Here is a 25075-nt window from a genome sequence, read left to right as displayed (position 1 = left end):
TGGCATTAGCCAAAAAGCTCTCTCCCGGTTGCAGTTAGTCCAGAACGTGGCAGCACGACTTTTAACAGGGGCCAGGAAACGCCAGCATATAACCCCAATTCTTCAGAGTTTGCACTGGCTCCCTGTTCATTTTAGAATTGATTTTGAAACATTGCTGTTTGTTTTTAAATCTTTACATGGACTGGCACCTCATTATATCTCAGACCTCATCCAAATTTACACTCCTGCGCGCGTTCTGAGGTCCAAGAGCCAGCTCCAGCACGTGGTGCCCAAGACCAGACTTAAAACCAAGGGAGACAGGGCCTTCTCTGTGGTCTCTCTGGAACACTCTGCCCCTCCACGTTAGAACTGCTCCCACAGTGGAGTGCTTTAAGTCTCGTCTCAAGACCCACTTTTATTCTTTGGCTTTTAACACTACGTGAGTTGTGCGGTCCTCTGTGTTTTCTGTGTTTTTTGTTATTAAATTTGATTTCTATTTATTGTTTTAATTGGTTTTACCCTTTAAAATCTTTTTTAATCATATTTATTTGTACATTGTTTGTTTTTTTATTCAGTCATTGGTGGAGCTAAGGCTATTTAAATATTGTTTTTAATATTGTTGTGCAACACTTTGGAAACATTTATATTGTTTAAATGTGCTATACAAATAAAGTGGATTGGATTTGCTTAAAAAATGTATAATAATAATGTTGTTCATGTTAGTAATACAACGTTAGTTACAGTGGGGCAAAAAAGTATTTAGTCAGCCACCGATTGTGCAAGTTCTCCCACTTAAAATGATGACAGAGGTCTGTAATTTTCATCATAGGTACACTTCAACTGTGAGAGACAGAATGTGAAAAAAAAATCCAGGAATTCACATTGTAGGAATTTTAAAGAATTTATTTGTAAATTATGGTGGAAAATAAGTATTTGGTCAACCATTCAAAGCTCTCACTGATGGAAGGAGGTTTTGGCTCAAAATCTCACGATACATGGCCCCATTCATTCTTTCCTTAACACGGATCAATCGTCCTGTCCCCTTAGCAGAAACACAGCCCCAAAGCATGATGCTTCACAGTAGGAATGGTGTTCTTGGAATGCAACTCCGTATTCTTCTTCCTCCAAACACGACGATTTGAGTTTGTACCAAAATGGATACATGGATGATATAACAGAGGATCGTGAGAATGTCATGTGGTCAGATGAAACCAAAATAGAACTTTTTTCAAACCAGACCAAAGACATTTAAAGGCCTACTGAAATGAGATTTTCTTATTTAAACGTGGATAGCAGGTCCATTCTATATCTCATATTTGATCATTTCGCGATATTGCCATATTTTGGCTGAAAGGATTTAGTACAGAACATCGACGATAAAGTTCTCAACTTTCGGTGCTAAGACAAAAGCCCTGCCTCTACCGGAAGTCGCAGACGATGACGTCACAAGTGTGGGGGCTCCTCATATATTCACATTGTTTATAATGGGAGCCTCCAACAAAAAGTGCTATTCGGACCGATAAAATGACAATTTCCCCATTAATTTGAGCGAGGATGAAAGATTTGTGTTTGATGATATTGATAGCGACGGACTAGAAAAAAAAGTTAAAAAAAAAAATTGTGATGTAATTGGGACGGTTGCGATGTTTTTAGACACATTTAGTAGGATAATTCTGGGAAATCCCTTATCTTTCTATTGTGTTGCTAGTGTTTTAGTGAGTTAAATATTACCTGATAGTCGGAGGTGTACGTCCACAGGTGTCTTGACGCGCAGTGTCTCAGGGGAGTCGACAGCAGCTATGCACGTGGCAAGCTCAGCTTTTCTCCGGTAAGAACTGACTTTTTAACCACAATTTTCTCACCGAAACCTGCTAGTTGACATTCCGTCGTGTTTTATGTTCGCTTGACTGCGCTCTGATCCATAGTAAATTTTCACCTCCAGGAATTTTAAACAAGGAATCACCGTGTGTTTGTGTGGCTAAAGGCTAAAGCTTGCCAACTCCATCTTGCTACTTTGACTTCTCCAATATTAATTGAACAAATTGCAAAAGATTCAGCAACACAGTTCTCCAAAATACTGTGTAATTATGCCATTAAAGCAGACGACTTTTAGCTGTGTGTGTGCGTAGCGCTCACACTTCCTAAAAACCCGTGACGTCTTGCGTACACGTCACCATTACACGACGTTTTCAAGACGAAACTCCCGGGAAATTTAAAATTACAATTCAGTAAACTAAAAAGGCCGTATTGGCATGTGTTGCAATGTTAATATTTCATCATTGATATATAAACTATCAGACTGCGTGGTGGGTAGTAGTGAGTTTCAGTAGGCCTTTAAACAACCACATGTATAAATAACACTGCAAGTTACAGTCATATTTGGGTACTTAATGTTTCAAACAAAAACAAAACAAAACAAAACTCCACTAACTTACTGGAATACCGTGTACACATAGTTGTGTAATATTACTCAAGGTTGTCACATTGAGACATGAACGGATGAATGTCCGCTATGTCGACATCTGTTAATAGCAGTTAAACACACAATATCTTTTACAACTGGAATGAAGCTGTGTATTTGGTTATAGTCGTACGAAAAAATCTAAAATGCCTCCAAAATATATATAAAAGGGTGTCTCAATTGGATACTGATATCGGTCCATTATCAACAAAAAAATAGGTATCGAATGATATCAGCTTACATAGAAAATGTCCGATACAAGCAGTCCTGCAGCGAGTTTACTTCTGTGTGATATCATGTGCAAAGCTGGACAGTTAACATCTAAATGTCCTCCATTAAACACACATGATTGCACTTTTTTTCTATTTTAGTGAAGCCATTTACAAAAGTGCTACGAGCAGCTACACAACAGCTAGACATGCAAAATAATAATTGAACACTATTGCAGTGTAAAACATCTCAATTGTCAATATAAACATCCATCCATTCTCTCCCGCTTGTCCCTTTTTAAAAAAATATATAGTTGTATATTACTTACACATATAAAGTCTCCAAAGCAGGAGTGCATTAGAAAGTATCTAGTAACAAACGTGTCCGCATCATATACTGTGTCATGAGCTAAAATAAATGAGTTATAGTGATCACTAAGTGTCACCAAAAACTATTACCAATCCACTTCAATTTAAAAACAGCATAAATCCATTCCAGACGTTTAATAATAAATAGGTTAGTCCAGTGAACCTCAAACAGTGGTTTGTGGGCTCCATCTAGTGGTCCACCAAAGAATCACTTGATTGAAGTACAGTGTTTTATTTTCTATATTCTAAAACAGTGTTACTGTTCAAACTATGTGTAATGTTTCAGGGGCCAAAAATATGAAGTACAATCGTTAAATGAAACCTCTGCTTTGTTACTAAATATTTGGGCCTACTACGCTACTGTACTTTAATGGTGGTATTTGTAGAGCCAAGTACTCCACGTACCGGCACCAAGGTAATGTTCCAGCGGCCTAATTTCATGGTACTCCATGTACACCTTTATCCACCTATCAAGAGAGGGTAAGGGTAATAATAATACTACTACTACTAATAATAATAATAATAATAATGGATTAGATTTATATCTCGCTTTTCTATTGTTGGATATTCATCCTCTGCGTCGAAGAAACAACCCAAGTCCTTGTGTGACAGAAGTTGCCAGCAGAGGTTTCTTCGCAGACAATTTGGACGAGGCTTCTTTGGCGGTTCTGCGAGCCATGGAAGAGGAGACGCAGCTCTATTCCTCCATGGAGCAAAGAGGCCTAATGTGGGGGCCAGATGGAAGACTGGTACCGCTAACGACGCCATGTTGCCGCTATCCCGGAAGCATCGCTCCCGACGAAGGAAGTCAGGAAGGACTTCCGTGAGCGGATTGGACGTGTCTCCGCAAGCTCCTCCCCCTCCGGGCGGGAGTGGGCTGCGTCACGCCACCGTCAACATATGACATCACAGACGAAGAATTTTTTTTCTCAACTCTCTTTTTTGTCAGCCGCTCCCAACTAAAGACTCTATGTCCATATCAAAACTCTATCAGAACATGTTTTTGAACACTTTATCAAAACATTCACAGCCATCTAAATTTAATGCCACGACCCCCAAGACTCAAGCCCCGCCCACATCACACAAAAACATTTTTTTAGCCATCTCAAACCAAGACCGAAGAAACTAGAATATTTTTGGAACAGTTTAAAGAGGAGGATTCAACCCCCCTCCGCCCACCCCAAGAGACTCTTCCGGATCGCGGTGAGCGCGTCTGGTATCCGCCCCTTGAGGGGAGGGCTAGGGCTGGGAGCGGTTCAGGTGGGGTCGCTCAGCTCCATGCCAAGCCTCAGCTGCCAGCACGGCCGCCACCACCAGTTCTTCAGCCAGCCAAGCCGCAGCTGCCAGCACGGCCGCCACCACCGGTCTTTTGGCCTGCTAGACCGCAGCCACCAGCTCGTCCGCCACCACCGGTCCTTCGGCCTGCTAAGCCGCAGCCTCCAGCAAGGCCACCGCCACCTGCACCACGGCTGACTGCACCACGGCTAGCACCTGTCACTACTCGAAGGCTAGCACCAAGTCCACGGCTAGCACCAAGTCCACGGCCAAGTCCACGGCTAGCACCAAGTCCAGCACAAAGACCAAGTCCAAGTCCAGCACCAAGTCCAAGACTAGCACAAAGTCCAAGTCCACAGCTAGCACCAAGTCTAAATCCACGGCTAGCACCAAGTCCAAGTCCACGGCTAGCACAAAGTCCAAGTCCACGCCTAGCACCAAGTCCACGGCTAGCACCAAGTCCAGGTCCACGGCTAGCACCAAGTCCAAGTCCACGGCTAGCACCAAGTCCGCGTCGGGCCCCAGTGCCTGCACCCCGCCGGGTCCCAGTGCCTGCACCACGTCGGGCCCCAGTGCCTGCCTGCACCACGCCAAGCTCCAGTGCCTGCACCACAACGGACCCCAGTGCCTGCACCACGTCGGGTCCCAGTGCCTGCAACACGTCGGGTCCCAGTGCCTGCACCACAAAAGGTACCATTGCCTGCACCATCTTGGGCCCCAGTGCCTGCACCACGTCAGGCCCCAGTGTCTACACTACTACAAGTACCAGTGCCTGCTCCACGCCAAGCTTCAGTGCCTGCACCACGCCAAGCTCCAGCGCCGCCAGTAGCAGCACCACGCCAAGCTTCGTCGCCTGCCACGATGACGACGCGTCCGCCTCGTTTTCGGCCACTACGTGGTCGTCCGCCACTCCAAGGGCGCCGACCTCCTCGTCGGCCACAGAGGTGGCCAATACGTGGTCGTCCGCCACGCCAAGGGTGCCGACCTTTTTGTCGGCCACAGATATGGCCCTTCCCGGGTCGCCCACCTCGTCAGGTGCAGTGGACCTCTACGCGTCGCCGCCACCTGACTCTGCCCCGGTGGATTCGGGAACAAGTGGTCTGGCGACCCACCGCCATGTCCATCTGCCGCCCTCCCATGACTCTCGATCATAGTTTTGTTTTGGGGTTTTTTTGGACATCTGGGAGCTGTCCTTAACGAGGGGGCTCTGTCACGCCTATGAATCATGTTTTGTTTTTGTCATGTTTGGTCATGTTATGTTTTGTTTTTTGGACACTCAGTTCTGTTTCTGCACTTCCTGGTTTGTTTTTGTCTCCATGCCAACTCATTGATTTTCACCTTGCCCTCAAGTCACGGCCCTGTCCTCAGCCCTCACACCTGTTAGTAATGATCACAGTTATTATTAAGAGTTACCAGGTAGTCGGCCTGGCAACTTCCCACTTTACCCACATCTCCATGTACCTACCTTCATGCCTTGCTGTTCGTTTTTTGACGACACCACGTAAATTTTGTATTTATGCCTCAGTGCAAATGTTTTTGTTTCACGTTTATTGTTTACAGCCTTTGTTCTAATCATTTGTTTTTGTAGTCAAGTATTTGTTCTCCGCCATTGTGCGCGCCCTCTGTTTGCCTCTTTTTGTTAGTTATAGTGTTAAAGAAATAAATATGTACTTACATTCATGTCTGGCTCGTGCAAATCATCCTCTGCGTCGAAGAGACAACCCAAGTCCAAGTCCTTGTGTGACACAAACATAATGTCTGGTGTTTACGCCAAACAGTTTAATCTTTGTCTCATTAGACCTAAGAATGATGTTTTTCATGGTCTGAGAGTCTTTTAGGTGCATCAGGTTCTTGGTCGGCAGCACGGTGTACAGGGGTTAGTACATGTGCCTCGCAATACGAAGGTGTGAATGTAAGTGTGAATGTTGTCTGTCTATCTGTGTTGGCCCTGTGATGAGATAGCGACTTGTCCAGGGTGTACCCCACCTTCCGCCCGAATGCAGCTGAGTTAGGCTCTAGCGACCCCGAAATGGACAAGCGGTAGAAAATGGATGGATTGAGGGTTCTTGGTCACCTCCCTGACTAGACTATGATGAATATACAGAGACATCCTGGATAAAAAGTAACACTTCCCATCCAACCTGTTGGAGCTTAGGAGGTACAAAGATAGGTGTTATTGCTGCCAAAGGTGTATCAACTAAGTATTGAGCAAATACTGTAAATACTTATGTACATCAATCCATCTATTTCTACCGCTTCTCCATGTGATTTTATATTTTTTAATAAATTAGCAAAAATTACAATACAAATAAAAAATCACATTGTCATTATGTGGTATTGTGTGTAGAATTTTGAGGACAAAAGTGGATTTATGGACTAAATCTGTAACATCACAAATGTGGAAAAAGTGAAGTGCTGTGAATACTTTCCTGATGCACTGTATATATAGTACAAGCATGTACAGCACTGTCTATAATAATATCACACACTATTTTATTGGGTGTTTTTAGCTGAATTATATGGTAAAATTAGTTTATACTATATAGCGTTGAATTACTACAAGTTTAGGTATTCTTGTACACAATTATTGTAATTTGTTAAAGATGTACACTTTTGTGTTCAACACTAAAATGTAGACTTATTGCTGTCAATATTCTTTATGTGTAAGAGTAAAGGGCGGGGGCGAGGGGCAAAGGTGGGCTCAGAGTGATACGATGTTGTGTGACTCGGGGGATCATGCTTTATCAGTATCATGCTTCAAACCTGTGAAAGGCTATGCACTACTAAACGTGCTCGTTATGGCTATTAACCCTGACTCCCTCATTTTGTTTAGAAGAAAAAAATCAGCACAAATTGTTTTATTAATGTTTGTTTAGTTGGTTAAAGTTTTTTTTTTATGTATTGTGCATCTGAGTTAATGACGCTGATCAATATGAATGTATTTAGTCGTGTTTGTTTGATATCGGGTAATAAGCGGTAGAAAATGGTTGGATGGATGTTTGATATCGTCATTACTGCCTCAAGTGGTGGAAAAGTGTATTCCAACTAAGTACCGCTGCCGCCCATATTTTTAGGGGACACTTGCGGCCCAAAAGTGGGCCCAACATTAAGAAACACTGCACTAGATTGTTGTATCGGGACGCCCCTAGTCACAAGCGAAAGGGTGACATAATAAATAATTGCATGTGGAAGTTTAGTTTTATTTTAGATAAATTAATTAGCAAAACAATTCATTTCCCCTCCCTCCTTTTCCAAAATCTAAAGGCACATATCATTTAGGCGCGGCGTAACGTTTTTCTATCAACTTTTCCTCCAAACACTTGATCAAGACGGGGTCCACTTTGGGGTCAAATTTGTTGGCAAACCAGTGGCCATAATTGAGGAGCCAGCGAAGTTCTGCAGCCCCGTAGATGCAAACGCTCCGCTTGTGCGTACCTGTGCAAGGTGGATACACGTTTCCTTCCAGATAGTTCCATTTGACAAGTCGCGTCTTACTCTTCAAGTCCGTAACGTCTGGTTGGGATCTAGAAATGTGTCCTGGCACCCCTGGGAGTCTGACAAGGGTGGCCCAGAAGTGTTCATCTGGAGAGTACGTGTCTGCTGACCAGGCCAGAAAGTCTTTGGCTACTTGGTTGCTGCTGATGTAGTTGACAAAACTCCGCGACAGCACAAAATAAGCACTTCCGGTGAACATTACGAGCGCATGAGGAGGCATGTCTTTTGCCATCGTGGTTTTCACAGGAATACGGTTGTACTCGTAAGGCACGTTCTTCAGCTCATACTTAAAACTGAAGCGTTGCTTCTTTAGCTCGCTGGGTTGACTGGACTCCAGCATGTTACGGCCGTTCAGCCGTTTCAGCTCCACCACCAGTTCGTAGTTGGACTTGAGAGGAAAGTCCTGACCACAGAGGTTGATCACATACTCCCATTTGATCTGGGACCTCAGCAGGTCAGACAGGCAGTTGAGATCCGCGTTGAGTCGACTAATATGAGCGTATTGGACTGACTCCAGTTTTGAGGCAATAAATACATTAGGCAGACAGCGAGCAAGGTTCTTCATGGCCTTAATAAACGCCGGGGAAGACTTTTGGTCATAGTGGACACAGTAGAGGTTTTGAGGCGCATAGATGGCGTGAAGAATACATTCCACCATGGGTGCGTTTTGGTGCACCACAAAGGAGTAAGCCAGCGGAAAGTTGTCCTCGACCCCTGACACCGGAATGTCGTCATAACGCCTCCTTGTGATAAAGTTTTGACAGTCCGAAGTCAAACTCACGGTGCTATCATCGTCCACGTCAATGATGGCTTTGTGTTTCATCTCCAGAGCTTTGCCTATTTCCACAGGGTCAAGCTCGTAGATAGCGGTGCAGTTGACGTCCAACCTCTGACTGTGAACTCCCGAAAGGCCCACGTAGATGCTGTCCCTCGCCGTCACTTTGATGTACACCAGCTTGAGCAAGCAAACTGCCACCAGAGACACAGAAAACAGGAAACACCAGCGTCTCAATCTATGTACGGAGCATCCATATCGTATTTTCATTCTAGAAAAGAAACACACAAATATAAGCAGTTGACTCGAATGGAAGAAGAAGGATATTCCAAAGAAACTACAAAGATTGACTTTCTACAAGTTGTAATATGTTCACCTACAGCAGGCTTGTCTAAAGAGCGGCCCGGGGGCCAGTTGCGACATATAAATATAAATATATACATATATATATATACTCTATATATATACATATATATATATATATACTCTCTCTCTCTCTCTCTCTCTCTATATATATATATATATATATATATATATATACATAAATACATACGTTGGCACCAGCACCCCCCGCAACCTTGAAGGGAATACGCGGTAGAAAAAGGATTGACGGATATACATATATATATAAATACATACGTATATATATATATATATATATATATATATATATATATATATATATATAAATACATACGTATATATATATATATATATATATATATATATATATATATATATATATATATATATATATACTCCTCTCTGAGCTGCCACCTTACCGTGGTAGAGGAGTTTGCGTGTCCCAATGATCCTAGGAGCTATGTTGTCCGGGGGGTTTAAGCCCCCTGGTAGGGTCTCCCAAGGCAAACTGGTCCTAGGTGAGGGACCAGACAAAGAGCAGCTCGAAAACCTCTATGAAAAGTAAAAACAAAGGACTCAGATTTCCCTCGCCCGGACGCGGGTCACCGGGGCCCCCCTCTGGAGCCAGGCCCGGAGGTGGGGCACGATGGCGAGCGCCTGGTGGCCGGGCCTGTACCCATGGGGCCCGGCCGGGCACAGCCCGAAGAGGCAACGTGGGTCCCCCCTCCAATGGGCTCACCACCCATAGCAGGGGCCATAGAGGTCGGGTGCAATGTGAGCTGGGCGGCAGCCGAAGGCAGGGCACTTGGCGGTCCGATCCTCGGCTACATAAGCTCGCTCTTGGGACGTGGAACGTCACCTCACTGGGGGGAAAAGGAGCCTGAGCTAGTGCACGAAGTAGAGAAATTCCGGCTGGATGTAGTCGGACTCACTTCGACGCACAGCAAGGGCTCTGGAACCACTTCTCTTGAAAGGGGCTGGACTCTCTTTCACTCTGGTGTGGCCGGCAGTGAGAGGCGACGGGCTGGGGTGGCAATTCTGGTTTCCCCCCGGCTTAAAGCCTGCACGTTGGAGTTCAACCCAGTGGATGAAAGGGTAGCCTCCCTCCGCCTTCGGGTGGGGGGACGGGTCCTGAATGTTGTTTGCGCTTACGCACCAAACAACAGTTCAGAGTACCCACCCTTTTTGGGTACACTCGAGGGAGTACTGGAGAGTGCTCCCCCGGGTGATTCCCTTGTTCTGCTGGGGGACTTCAACGCTCATGTTGGTAACGACAGTGAAACCTGGAGAGGCGTGATTGGGAAGAATGGTCGCCCGGATCTGAACCCGAGTGGTGTTTTGTTATTGGACTTCTGTGCTCATCACAGTTTGTCCATAACAAACACCATGTTCAAACATAAGGGTTTTCCATATGTGCACTTGGCACCAGGACACCCTAGGCCGCAGTTCCATGATCGACTTTGTAGTTGTGTCATCGGATTTGCGGCCTCATGTTTTGGACACTCGGGTAAAGAGAGGGGCGGAGCTTTCTACCGATCACCACCTGGTGGTGAGTTGGCTGCGATGGTGGGGGAGGATGCCGGACAGACCTGGCAGGCCCAAACGCATTGTGAGGGTTTGCTGGGAACGTCTGGCAGAGTCTCCTGTCAGAGAAAGTTTCAATTCCCACCTCCGGAGGAACTTTGAACATGTCACGAGGGAGGTGCTGGACATTGAGTCCGAGTGGACCATGTTCCGCACCTCTATTGTCGAGGCGGCTGATCGAAGCTGTGGCCGCAAGGTAGTTGGTGCTTGTCGTGGCGGTAATCCTGAAGGAGGTAAGCTGAAGAAGGAGTCCTATCGGGTTCTTTTGGCTCATAGGACTCCAGAGGCAGTGGACAGGTACCGACAGGCCAAGCGGTGTGCAGCTTCAGCGGTCACAGAGGCAAAAACTCGGACATAAGAAGAGGTTGGGGAAGCCATGGAAAATGAATTCCGGATGGCTTCGAAGCGATTCTGGACCACCATCCGCCGCCTCAGGAAGGGGAAGCAGTGCACTATCAACACCGTGTATGGTGCGGATGGTGTTCTGCTGACCTCAACTGCGGATGTTGTGGATAGGTGGAAGGAATACTTTGAAGACCTCCTCAATCCCACCAACACGTCTTCCAATGAGGAAGCAGTGCCTGGGGAATCTGTGGTGGACTCTCCTATTTCTGGGGCTGAGGTTGCGGAGGTAGTTAAAAAGCTCCTCGGTGGCAAGGACGCAAGGGGTGGATGAGACCCGCCCAGAGTTCCTTAAGGCTCTGGATGCTGTGGGGCTGTCTTGGTTGACAAGACTCTGCAGCATCGCGTGGACATCGGGGGCGGTACCTCTGGATTGGCAGACCGGGGTGGTGGTCCCTCTCTTTAAGAAGGGGGACCGGAGGGTGTGTTCCAACTATCGTAGGATCACACTCCTCAGCCTTCCCGGTAAGGTTTATTCAGGTGTACTGGAGAGGAGGCTACGCCGGATAGTCGAACCTCGGATTCAGGAGGAACAGTGTGGTTTTCGTCCTGGTCGTGGAACTGTGGACCAGCTCTATACTCTCAGCAGGGTTCTTGAGGGTGCATGGGAGTTTGCCCAACCAGTCTACATGTGCTTTGTGGACTTGGAGAAGGCATTCAACCGTGTCCCTCGGGAAGTCCTGTGGGGGGTGCTCAGAGAGTATGAGGTATCGGACTGTCTTATTATGGCAGTCCGATCCCTGTAAGATCAGTGTCAGAGCTTGGTCCGCATTGCTGGCAGTAAGTCGGACACGTTTCCAGTGAGGGTTGGACTCCGCCAAGGTTGCCCTTTGTCACCGATTCTGTTCATAACTTTTAAGGACAGAGTTTCTAGGTGCAGTCAAGGCATTGAGGGGTTCCGGTTTGGTGGCCGCGGGATTAGGTCTCTGCTTTTTGCAGACGATGTGGTCCTGTTGGCTTCATCTGGCCGGGATCTTCAGCTCTCACTGGATCGGTTCGCAGCCGAGTGTGAAGCGGCCGGAATGGGAATCAGCACCTCCAAATCCGAGTCCATGGTTCTCTCCCGGAAAAGGGTGGAGTGCCATCTCCGGGTTGGGGAGGACACCCTGCCCCAAGTGGAGGAGTTCAAGTACCTAGGAGTCTTGTTCACGAGTGGGGGATGAGTGGATTGTGAGATCGACAGGCGGATCGGTGCGGCGTCTTCAGTAATGCGGACGTTGTACCGATCTTTTGTGGTGAAGAAGGAGCTGAGCCGGAAGGCAAAGCTCTTAATTTACCGGTCGATCTACGTTCCCATCCTCACCTATGGTCATGAGCTTTGGGTCATGACCGAAAGGATAAGATCACGGGTACAAGCGGCCGAAATGAGTTTCCTCCGCCGGGTGGCGGGGCTCTCCCTTAGAGATAGGGTGAGAAGCTCTGTCATCCGGGAGGAACTCAAAGTAAAGCCGCTGCTCCTCCACATCGAGAGGAGCCAGATGAGGTGGTTCGGGTATCTGGTCAGGATGCCACCCGAACGCCTCCCGAGGGAGGTGTTTAGGGCATGTCCAACCGGTAGGAGGCCACGGGGAAGACCCAGGACACGTTGGGAAGACTATGTCTCCCGGGTGGCCTGGGAACGCCTCGGGATCCCCCGGGAAGAGCTAGACGAAGTGGCTGGGGAGAGGGAAGTCTGGGCTTCCCTGCTTAGGCTGCTGCCCCCGCGACCTCGGATAAGCGGAAGAAGATGGATGGATGGATATATATATATATATATATATATATATATATATATATATATATATATATATATGTCATATATATATATATATATATGTATATATAAATATTCAAAAAAAACATTAGCATAAAACAGCAAAGCAAACAGGTTAATATTAACCAGAAAAAATTGTAAAGTTGACTCTAATAACACACAGCTGCCTCCAGGCTTTATCTTTATTTTTCTTTTGTCAATGCTCCAAAAAATTGTGAATCAAAATCAAAGTTGTAATAATTATTGACCCATTCATGGCTCCAAATACTTCACACCAAGTATTCCACTTTGAAATATTGCATATTTTGTGTGTTTGCCATAAAAAAAGTTTTCTCTGACAAAATGGGCATGAGACAAACGAAAAAATAAAAAAATTGAAAAAAAAACAGAACTTATAATTGGCCAATAGATCTAAAGTTGATCTGGAGACTAAAGTGTTTGAAGTTAAAAAAAAACAATTGTATGACTTGTTGGAATTTTTTTTGGAGCAGTCATTGGTCAAAAAAAACAACCAAAATCACTGGTTTTATGAATTATTGACCTGATAAAAATGCTTATTTTGTGTTTTTGCCATTCAAAACAGGGTTGTCTTTGACAAAAAGGACATAAAATATATGTTACTTTAAATCGGCAGACAGACCTGAAGATGATCAAGTAATTTACTGTAAGCGTTGAATACAAAAAAATAAAACAAGTATATGACTTATGTTTAACGTTATTATGACTTGAAGGGAGCCTTAAAGGCTAAAAAATAATCTATATATTGTATTGGTTTTGATAATGATAAAATTCAAAATGGCCCCAGCATACTTTTTTTTTAAGTGTGGGGCCCTCAGTGGAAAAAGTTAGGACACTTCTGATCTAAAAGTTAGTGGAAAAATAAAAGTAGGCATGCACAAAAAAAATCACAATTTAGAGATTTCTAAGTGATGAGGCTAGAAAGTGTGGTGCAGGAAACAATGCATTGTGGGTCTTGAGGTCCTCTGAATAACTTATTTACACCACTGAATGCAAGACTCTCTCCTACAGTTTTGTTATTTTCTTTACCAAGTTCAAAACACGGCGTAAATGTGTGGCATCTTAGTGGCCACAATCGTCATGATTGCTTCAGCAAAAAAAAAAAAAAATTGGTGAGAATTTTGTAGCGCAGTTGGGAGAGTGGCTGTGCCAGCAACCCGAGGGTCCCTGGTTCAATCCCCACCTAGTACCAAACTCGTCACGTCCGTTGTGTCCTTGAACAAGACAGTTCACCCTTGCTCTTGATGGGTACTGGTTAGTAGCGCCTTGCATGGCAGCTCCCTCCATCAGTGTGTGAATGTGTGTGTGAATGGGTAAATGTGGAAGTAGTGTCAAAGCGCTTTGAGTACCTTGAAGGTAGAAAAGCACTATACAAGTACGACACATTACCATTTCCAGTGTGAAAGTAAAGCTGAGAAACAAGGCCATGTTTACACAGCTCACCAGATAGGATTTTTTTGCCCTCAAGTGACACAGATCTGATTTTTTTCGCCACTCTAAACGCTCCAAAGTGCTTCAAATCTGATTGTTTGGCATCAGATTCAGGCCACACCAGGAGACAGTCCTAAATCCGATCGGAATCTGATCTTTTCAAATGTGACTTCTGTCTAAACGCAATGTGACCTAAATCAGATTTGTCTGCTTTGGGCGAGCTACATCACTCGTGTGGGCTGCAGGAGATGCAGTCGCCAGCAGAAATGGATATTTCATCACAACATCCGGTTTCGGTTTCTGTTTGAGACGACCACATTTTCAGTGCATCACTTGTCAATAGTGCGCAAATTATAGGCAATATGTAATGCATATTTAAACTCCAAAGAAATAGTGATTGTTAAAAGACCAGAATTTACACTGTGGCGTATTTGCTTACCTGAAAAAATAACTCTCCATATATTTCCACGCTGATTTATGGGTCGCTTCTTTTTAATAGCCAGAAAAACATTATGACCCTCCCAAATGTATTACACTAAATACATCTATTCATACTTTATATTACTTTCACCTAAAAAAACCCCACTAATTTTTAAGGTGTTGCGACTTTTATTTTATTTTGTAGTCGTAGCGACTTCCTCCCGGTCAACTTCCTCTGTTTTTACTTTATGGAAGTGCGCATGCAAGGGACGCCACATTGAGGTCACATTGAGGCGTCAATGTGACCTCAATGTGGCCTCAACACTGGAGTCTGCTAAAATCCCATTTTATTTGCAGTGTAAACAGTCAGCTACAAAAAATCAGATGTCAAAAATTTTTGAAGAATTGATTTTTCAAAAGAACATTTATAGGTCATCTCTGCACTTACTTACTATGCGTGTACATTAGAGATGCGCGGTTTGCGGTCTCATCCGCGGAGTCCGCGGATAAACCGCGGGTCGGGCGGGTGACATGACGAAAAAATAGATTTTAATTAGATTCAGGCGGGTGGCGGTTGAACCATCCGGAAATATTTGATATACATGGTTCTGGGATCGGTATCCTTTGCCATTCAAAGAGTCATTTAAGACCCTTGTCACAAAGCGAAGAAGACAATAGGAGACACTAATATTCTCTGGAATGACTACCGGCAGTCACCCAGTTAATAAGAAATAGGGCGTGCTATGAAGTCATTGACTTAGTCGCCCTCTACAGCATGTACGATCTGCTTGTCAGTCCAGCAACATGTTGTATGTGGCTTCCTTAGCAACACGCACACGACTGCAAGGCATACTGGGTGACACAGACTACACTAATGGTTGTGATATAAACAATTTTAACACTCTTAGTAATATGCGCCACGCTGTGAAGCCACACCAAACAAGATTGACAAACACATTTCGGGAGGACATCCTAACAGCAACACAACATAAATGCAACACAACAAATACCCAGAATGCTTTGTTTCCATGAAACATCCTAACTATTTTATACACCCCGCTAGCAGCAAACCCCGACACCCCCCCACCCCCACGCCGTGCGTTGGTAAGGTGGGCGGGGTTGGGGGTGCGGGGGTGTAAAATATATTCAGGAAATGTCACGGATACAAAGGATTCTGGGTATTTGTTGTGTTGCGTTTATGTTGTGTTACTGTGAGGATGTTCTCCCGAAATATGTTTGTCAATCTTGTTTGGTGTGGCTTCACAGCGTGGCGGAGGTTCTCCCGAAATGTGTCTGTCAATCTTGTTTGGTGTGGCTTCACAGCGTGGCGCATATTAGTAAGTGTTAAAGTTGTTTATATCACAACCATCAGTGTACTCTGTGTCACCATGTATGCCTTTCCATCTTGAACATGTGACTGCAGAAGTTGCACACAACATGTTGCCAGACTGACAGTCGGTGTGTACACGTTGTTGAATGTGATAAATGTAATGGCTTCACAGCACGCCCTTATTCTTGTCATCAGGATGAACGCCAATTGGATTATCGCGAGAACGTTAGCGGTTCCAATTGTCTTCGTTACTCTGTGAAACGGGTTTAGACAGCTCTGTGAGTGGCAAAGGTGGCCAATCTCTGATGTATTTCAGCGGGCGGGTGGCGGGCGGATGCGTTTCTGATAAAATGTTGGTTTGGGTGGACGGCGGGTGGATGACGAATTTGGTGATGCGGTTGCGGATGATATAGTAGCCTTTCTGCGCATCTGTAGTGTACATTATACGTCAGCAGCCGAGAAGCTTTCATTGACCTGTAACCTGTTTTGGAGAGTTTTTATTCTAATTTACTGGTATTTAAAATGTGAATCTTACAACAACTCAAAATTCGATTCGGATTACAATTGTAATGTGACAATATATATACATATAATATAAATAGTGTGCTGGCCCAACTTACCTTGCTTTATAAAGTTGCCGTGGAGGACTCCTACAACAATACCGCTGGACAATGAAACAGAAATAATAGTAAGAGTAAGTAATAATGGTCATGTTTTTGTTCTGAACATACTTAATGATTTCAAGGAGCTGTTTATAACTTTTACGTGGATACTTATAGGGTGCTTACTTTCCAACGTGTTTTAAGCTTTATATCCCGCTCTCTTACAGCTTTTACTACATAATGACATAACTTACACTTGTAAGTTATGTCAACTTACAAATTCCTCTGGCGGAGGAGCAATTTTTTAAATATAATTAGTAATTGTGAGCAATATAGACACTATAAATAAATGTGTTCTGTTGCACTACTAATGGTAACATACAGTAAGCTAGCCGGTGGTGTTTGTTATAATTTTTGGTTGAAAGAATTTAACTTTGAGCAAGGTGCAAACAGCCCCTTCAATAAACATTACATTACTTCTACACAATTCAACTTGTTTGAGAAAGAGTAGGAAGAAACTGAGCCTATTTAAACCTAAATATTTCAAAACATGTGTTTAAAGACAAAACGTAAATAAATGTAAGTGTAAACATGTTAAAGATTTGTTCACTTCCTGTGTTCACCTGCATCATTTTCTAATAGAGAAAGAAAACTAAGAAAGGGGAAATAGGAGTGAATATACTTACAGGATATAGCTTCTGCAGTGATAAATGAATAAAAGAATATGTAATACAAATAAAAACGATTAAATAAATCATTACAAGATCATTAATTATGATAAGAAAAAACTAACAAATTATTATTGAAAAAGTAAAAATGAGTTAAACAAGATTAAGTAGAAAGAATATTGTGATAGGAGTTAGTAAACCGCAAATTACAGCTTCTGCAGTCACAAATGAAAAAATATTAAATAAAATATGTAAGACAAATAAAAAAGATTGAAAAAATAATATCATAAGATCAATAAAAATAAGAATAAACAGAAATAATTTTCCATTGAACAAAAAAACTACAAGGGAGTTAAATAAGATTTAAGGAAGAAAGAAAATAATAAGCACATAGAAGTGAATAAAGATGATTAGAATAGATGATCTTAATCGTCACTGCACAAGTACAACGCAATTTTGTTGAACTGATAGTAGTTTCATAGTTTCTGAAGTGATAAATATATATATATATATTTTTTTTTTTTTACATATATATGTATTTATATATGTATATATATGTATATATACACACACACGTATATACTGTACATACATATTTATTTAATCAGTTTTATTGATATATATATATATATATATATATATATATATATATATATATATAAAGACACACACACACACACACACATATATATATACCAACAAAAATTATTAAATACGTACTACAAACATAATTTCAATAAGTAAGAATAAACAGAATTACATTTTCATGAAAAAGTAAACAAATAGGATTTAATATGAATGATACTGGAGTAAAAAGTTGTATAATTCATAAATAAATGCTGGTTGTACATTTACCAATTTACCGCATTGCTAAATATTAATTATTAGAATACACTTGTTAAAAAGAAAAAAGAAGTAAAAGTATTATGACACACGAATTTTTGATATGATCGGCAAAAAAATATTTAATGGTCAGTGAGTTTTGGTTATGAATTCTCTCATTATGAATAGAAATTGAAAAATAAAAAACGATTGCTTCATTTGAATTTCATCTTAAAACACCAAACATTTATAAACAAAACGTGCACTGACCTTTAATTAATGGAGTCAAAATGTGAACTTCGTGGTTGATAATTCAATCAGCGATGTAATGGATTAAGTTGCTTCAAAGGCCAGCGTGATGCCTTCAAGTGCCAGGACGAGCATTATGTTTAACATTACGCAGGTCCAGTAAGCGGTGAGGCGCACGTTTGAGTTACCTTCAAAGATGCCTGTTGGTGTGAAGGCACAGTCGGAGGCGAAGCAGCGGAAAAAGTTCCATGTGGGAGGAAAGTTTGGACAGAACAGGGCGGCTGTGTGACGTTCAGGTGCAGACTGGGGGAGGGAAGACGGAAGAAGTCATGGCGTCAGTCCGCCCACTTGGCCGACACACACTCATTCCGAAGCACCCTCCTTTCAATCATTAACTTTGCTATAGCAAGGCACCTATTATCTATTTATTATTTATACAAATTATCTTCGTGACCACACATACTACACTGTGCAGGACTACACAACACTGGCTATTCATATAAATGTTTTTAATGTTTGGCCAAAAGCTTACATTGGAATACTAAATATATATCTAATATTTATTTACGTATTTAATATGTGTTTACTTACTTATTGTATATTACTTTATTAATCCTGTATTCACTGTTCTGTTACAGAAAACAAAGAAATGGGATGACACTACAATGGTATGAAAAGGGGTATGAATAAATAAGCTCTTCTTCTTCCTATTCATTTTGTGTAATGAAACAACTGGAAATATGCAATGTAATTGTAATGTATGCATGTTTGAAATAAACTGAAACAAACTAAACTAACGAAAATACTTCACTACAAAAACCAGAAGCCTCTCTGGTATAAACTAATATTTGTTTGTACTTCAGAAATATTGGCAACCATCATAATGGCCATTGTGTGAATGTTACGCAATTTTAACATGAAACAAAAAAAAAGAAAAATATTTTTTTTTCATCAAAAACCACACAATAGAACGCACCGCACATAACTACATTAGTTTTGGTAAGTAATTTAATAACATTTACCTCGGAGTGTGGACTTCTACAGTATCTCCTTTGAGCTGCTTCTTTGTCAAACACACCATCAGAAGCTTCTCAATATTTTCATGGGTAAATGTCCCATTCTGCTTCTGTATGGTGCAAACAAGCAGTGATACGCTCCAACTGCTACTTGGTCAGTCATGTTCTTGATTATTCATTTCCTTTAATTTATCCACTTCTTCTTCTCAGCACTGTCCTTAAAACTCACTTTCTTACTTCCCAGTTTTGGAAAAACAAAGTCATGTCCAGCTCCAGCTATAAGCGGATGTTAGCAAGTAAGACCACATTTTTGGTTGGATCTTACAGGGTTCACTGTGGGATTCTCCACGCCAACTAGTAGTGGGGAAGCTCGTAGCCCAAGATTTTGCTTGTAACCAAAAGCGCAACAATTAGAAGAGCGACAACTCGTATTCAAGAACTTTCAAAATTGTAGTGAATACATTTTATGAGATCTTAAGAACATTTCAAACATTTTAAAGCCTTAAATTCATGTTTTTTAGACTTTATAAGACTGAGCGGATACCCTGCTCTGGTGTTGAACTTTACGATGTCAGATAGTGTTGTCTTAATTAGCAATCCACAGAAAAAGCGACAAAAACCAACACAGGTAAATTAACTCAGAAGTTTTATTGCACCGCTTCAGTGTACTGGTAATTACATAGTAGGTTTCACATTTCTTCACAAGGTACATTTTGAAATGAGTGCATGATATATATAATCAGATAAAATATGAAGTAAATTAACTAAAAAACTCCCAAAGAGGATATCAAATGAACATTCCAACAAATGTTTAAATTTGTTTCAAACACCCCACATCAAACTTGAGGATGATGGCGAGCTCGTCAATAGAAGTGTGGAAAGTCCTTCTGTAACAGCCTCTTCCAGTAGCTGTCTATTACAGCATTTGGTATCAGCTCTTCATCCGCCACCAAATAAACTGTCCTGATTGCCATTAGAGGATTCAGACCTGACACTGAAAAACATGAAACATATTTCATTCCAATATTTTACAGAAACAGACAATGGCTTTGAAAGTAACTGTCAACACTTGATGTTTATAGAGCACCTCCAGTTGGAAGACATGGAATTAATAATTCACATACTGTAACATACACTTCACTGGCTGCTTGTCTGTTCTTACTACATTGAGTTGATCTAAAGGAAGTGCCAGACAGGAAATGTGCGTAGCGGCCACAGTAAAATATGCCAGCAGATAGGGAGAACGGACCTGGAGTTAGTGTTTCCTGATTAAAACCATGACTGTTATGTTGGACATCCAGCTCTGATGTGCTTTCTTCAGTCACTTTTTTGAATAAGTAAGACAAAGTTTTGTTTTGGAACATCACCTAGCAAAAGAAAGAAATAAGAGAAACGCCCATTAACACCAGTAATGTGTAAATAAATAATATAGCAGTGGTGTGATAATCACGGTTTGATACGTACCTAGATTTTAATGTCATGGTTTGGTTCATTTTTGGTACAGTAAAGGGAACAGAATGCCGAGCATGAAACTGAGGAGTTTTGTGTAAACAGCTTCTATGATCAAGTTTAAATACGCTGATTTATTAATAGAACAAAATAAATGTTCAATGCTAGTAGATCTTTAAAATGCGATCCACCAAATGTCAAAACTGACTTTAAAGTCCCTGAATATGCAAGGCTTCTTACCTACTGGTACCTGTTTTTGTGTTTTTAGGATCTGCATCAGTCCCAAAAATGTTAAAACAAATGCTGGAGGCATGGTAGAGATATTTATAAAACAATCTTGTCTTCTGTCATACTTTCCCCAAACATGCCGTTTTGAATTTGCCCAATTTGAGACGTTTTTCCAATTGTGACATCAGAGTATATCTTCATATATGGTATAAATTTACTCAGTGTGCTTTGCGCAGGTCCGCCATTGTAGTCTGCGCTGAAGTCAATGAGTTTGTCCTTTCACTCTAACTTCTGGTTGTGAGCCAGACTGGCTAAAACATGCACATGCATCTTTTGTTGTTACCATTTCTAACACAATGTAGCGTATAGTTTGAACTTATATCTGTCAGTAGAGATTATATACAGTAGAAGCGCTAAAAACTACAACATGGCTGACGAGACACGGTTGAAGTGGAGCCACGTAAATAAGACCGCTCACAAACTGCATTTTCTGAAAAGACAGTGAGAAAGCCACTTGAAAACAGTCTATAAAACATAATTTATGCAAAAGTTTGATCAAAGAACCACCAATACATGTTACACAGACCATAAGGAAGTGTTAAATAAAAAATAAAAAAATCATAATATGACTCCTTTAAGCAGGTACTTTTGAGTCAAACCTAAAGGTGTTTAAAACCTTTACATGGATGCTGAGTGGGCGCTAACATTCCAATGTGTTTTAAGCATTAAATCCTGCCCTTATACTTTATTAGTCCGTAACAAGGTAAACTACACTCGTATGTAACACATGTATTATCTTTGTGTGTTGTTAGCTAATGATAGAAATTTGGCTAGCTAATATATTTTTATTTTTTTTTCCAAGATGGCGCTGCTGTAGTGGCTGCTATAGGCAGGAGCTCTGTGCTCTTGTATCATCCTTTTGTGTTTCCCTCTTGTTTTCATGTGTTATTATATTTTTTTGCCTTTTGGTCTGGGACCCTTTGGGACTGTGTGACAAGGGGTGCCACTTTTGTGACCTCTGTGGTGCTTTTTTTGTGGACTTCTGGATCTGCCTCCCGGGAGCCTTTTGGCCATGGAGACCAGCTGCAGGGTCTCTGCCACACCGGAGTCCGTTTGGAGGGACTGGAGGAGATGCGGATGAGGGGACAGGGCTGCGGAGCTGGCACTGAGCGCTGGGACGGAGAGGCTTCGCGGTGTCTTGGCTGGGTGAGCAGGTGTCGGACACCTCAGTCACCTTGGACGTATCATCGCTCATCCATGTGGACTGGACACTGGCCGAAAGTGGAGTCAGCTGTCTTGGTTTCTTTGTTGGGTCTGCTCCTGTCTCTGGCCAGGCTCCCTCCTCCCCAGCGGACGATGGCGTGGATCACCGCAGAGGCCACCACAGTGGATATGTTTCTTTTACTTTTTATTCATAGCTATATGTAGAAGTGTCTGCTTGTATCTGCTGCTTTAATGTCTTTAATGTCCTCTGTGTTCTTTGATGTTTCCCTCTTACACACATGGAAGAGGGATGTGTACTATGGCTATGAGTTGTTTTTTTTTTCTCTTGGCCTCAGTCTGCACCCCCTCTCCAAGGCCCAGGCTAAGACCGATTTTTTTTATTTCATTTTAATCTTCTATTCCCCCCCCTTGTTTACCTGTATCTAATTTTTTTTTGTAAGGGGCGCTGGAAGCCGGCAGACCCGTCAGCGATCCTGTTCTGTCTCCCTGTAATGTTTGTCTGATCTTGAATGGGATTGTGCTGAAAATTGTAATTTTCCTGAAGGAACTCTCCTGACGGAATGAATAAAGTACTATCTAATCTAATCTATTATCTATCACTGAATGTACTAATATTAGCCTATCGCAACAACTACTGTACATGACTGCAAATTGTTAGTTGTTTCTCTTGGACTGCTTTTGTGTTTGTGCAAATGCTCCCTGCTTCTCGACGAGACAGCAGTGAATGACAACCCTGAACGCCACACAAATACCTTGGACCAATGAGCAATTTTTATTCAATATAAATAGCAATTTCGAAAAATATAGACATTTTAAAAATGTTATGGTAAACCACTAACGGTGTTCTTCTTGTATTGTTTTGGTTTAAAACATTTCATTTGGAGCAAGTTGCAAACCGCCCCTTTAATGTGTCCAGAGACAGGTTGAGGTTAAGGTTCAAATGTGTTATGCAGTTTTAGTAGGGCTGTCAAAAATAACATTTTAACTCATGTGATTTGTCCCAAAATATTATCACATTGTTCATGTAATAATCACACAATTTACTATGACTGAACACACTCTTTTACCTAAACGCAGATCGTAACCCAAAAGTCGGCACGGGTTGTTATACGGTCGGTGATCAGGCCAATGCATATGTCATTGCAAAGATGAGTGAGGAGACTCCGTTTGGTGTGTTTGCTGGTAAATTTGACTTCTTATTAAACCCAGACAGGACTATAGATAAAACTGGTATCATGCTTTGCGCAAATAAATGACATGCATACAAGTAAAACATTTACAAAAAGTTCCAGGATGACTTTCTGACAATTAAATTGCATGTATGTCTAATGGGGGGTCTTTTTTGAGTTAATCTAAATTATGCAACCAAGTAACAACCAGTGATTAACCACGATTAATCCAAATTATTAATCTGATTTAAAAGAGTAATCAGCGCTCATTTTTAGTAACTTAAGTTTCAAGTACTATTGATGTTTTACAGATGACATAATGATCTACATTATGAGTAGGATGCACATTGAAAAGAGCCTGGAGAGGTTGTGTTATGCTGGGAAGAAGAGGTATTAAATTGAGTAAGACAATGCGTGTGCTTAGGGACGGGTACTGTTCAGATTTGAACCGATACGGTACCAATTCACGCTACCAAGGAAATTATACCATTAGTCAACGGTACCAATTGTCAGTACTTTTGTGTGTGTTATCAAATAATTTATACATAAAAAAATTTTTTTTATTGCAACATTTAGAAATGAGCATATTATGATAATTGCTGTACATTTATTATACCTTGTTTCATTATCACCTTTCTGAGTCTCATTTGCAAGTATGACAATAAAATACAATTATAGTTGTACGTCCAAGACAGTAGATAGCAGTAGTGTATAATTTATAATGTGTTGGCGAGTCAGTTCAGTCTTTGCTGGATGTGGTAATTTTTGCACCCTGAAAAGTTCTAAAAATGTAAGCATTGTAATTATTTATTGTAGTTATTAACACATTTGGAGGTGTTGAATCACCATAGAAAGTTGCTAATGCTAATGAGTAGCATATCAATAGTAAAGCCAATCTATATAAGCATCACGCTAGCACATATTTGGAGAAGTGAAGCCTTACTTTACTTACGTTGGAGCATTTTTGAGTCAATTTCTTGAAAATTGCAACATTATCAAGAGGTAGTTTGGCTGAATCCCCTCTCAGTGCTGCTGGAGTGATCTCAAAGTGCGTAGAGCTGGCTGAGTCGGCAACCGGGCGTGACGTCACGCAACAACCTAGATATCCTGTGATGTCACTGTTGGATATTGCGTGAATCGATGCCATGTACAAACCCCGTTTCCATATGAGTTGGGAAATTGTGTTAGATGTAAATATAAACAGAATACAATGATTTGCAAATCATTTTCAACCCATATTCAATTGAATGCACTACAAAGACAAGATGTTCAAGATGTTTGATGTTCAAACTCATAAAACATTTTTTTTTTTGCAAATAATCATTAACTTTAGAATTTGATGCCAGCAACACGTGACAAAGAAGTTGTAAAAGGTGGCAATAAATACTGATAACGTTGAGGAATGCTCATCAAACACTTATTTGGAACTTCCCACAGGTGAGCAAGCTAATTGGGAAGAGGTGGGTGCCATGATTGGGTATAAAAGTAGATTCCATGAAATGTTCAGTCATTTACAAACAAGGATGGGTTGAGGGTCACCACTTTGTCAACAAATGCGTGAGCAAATTGTTGAACAGTTTAAGAACAACAATTCTCAACCAGCTATTGCAAGGAATTTAGGGATTTCACCATCTACGGTCCATATCATCATCAAAAGGTTTAGAGAATCTGGAGAAATCACTGCACGTAAGCAGCTAAGCCCGTGACCTTCGACCCCTCAGGCTGTAATGCATCAACAAGCGACAGTGTGTAAAGGATATCACCACACGGGCTCAGGAACACTT

The 25075-nt window shown here is 41.9% G+C and overlaps 2 protein-coding genes across 9 annotated transcripts in view; both read right to left on the bottom strand.

The window, feature by feature from the left end:
- Positions 1-872: 872 nt before the first annotated feature.
- gcnt4a (glucosaminyl (N-acetyl) transferase 4a) lies at positions 873-18520 on the bottom strand. 7 transcript variants are annotated; one of them, XM_061906228.1, is made up of 4 exons: positions 18227-18381; positions 16485-16528; positions 7729-8834; positions 873-6028 (listed from the first exon to the last, which is right to left on the bottom strand). In XM_061906228.1, the coding sequence occupies exons 3-4, from the start codon at positions 8831-8833 to the stop codon at positions 5991-5993; spliced, it is 1143 nt and encodes a 380-aa protein (XP_061762212.1). In that variant the 5' UTR covers position 8834; positions 16485-16528; positions 18227-18381; the 3' UTR covers positions 873-5990. The 7 variants fall into 7 exon arrangements, with proteins under 7 accessions (XP_061762212.1, XP_061762208.1, XP_061762209.1 ...); XM_061906224.1 differs by lacking the exon at positions 873-6028 and adding an exon at positions 18394-18516 and having other exon boundaries at positions 6035-8834; positions 18227-18318; XM_061906225.1 differs by lacking the exons at positions 873-6028; positions 18227-18381 and adding an exon at positions 18394-18520 and having other exon boundaries at positions 6035-8834.
- A 1330-nt stretch (positions 18521-19850) lies between these two features.
- Positions 19851-25075, bottom strand: part of LOC133556369 (uncharacterized) — a 38654-nt gene continuing 33429 nt past the window's right edge. The window contains exons 10-11 of one of the 2 annotated variants that reach the window (XM_061906220.1): positions 20471-20588; positions 19851-20215 (exon numbers count right to left, since the gene is read on the bottom strand). In XM_061906220.1, the coding sequence (XP_061762204.1) occupies positions 20085-20215; positions 20471-20588 (249 nt within the window). In that variant the 3' untranslated portion in view covers positions 19851-20084. The remainder of the gene's footprint in view (positions 20216-20470; positions 20589-25075) is intronic. The other variant, XM_061906221.1, reaches the window with a different exon arrangement.

The sequence above is a fragment of the Nerophis ophidion genome, linkage group LG07, assembly GCF_033978795.1.
Source record: "Nerophis ophidion isolate RoL-2023_Sa linkage group LG07, RoL_Noph_v1.0, whole genome shotgun sequence".
Lineage (NCBI taxonomy): Eukaryota > Metazoa > Chordata > Actinopteri > Syngnathiformes > Syngnathidae > Nerophis > Nerophis ophidion.
This window is presented reverse-complemented; position numbering and strand designations above follow the sequence as displayed.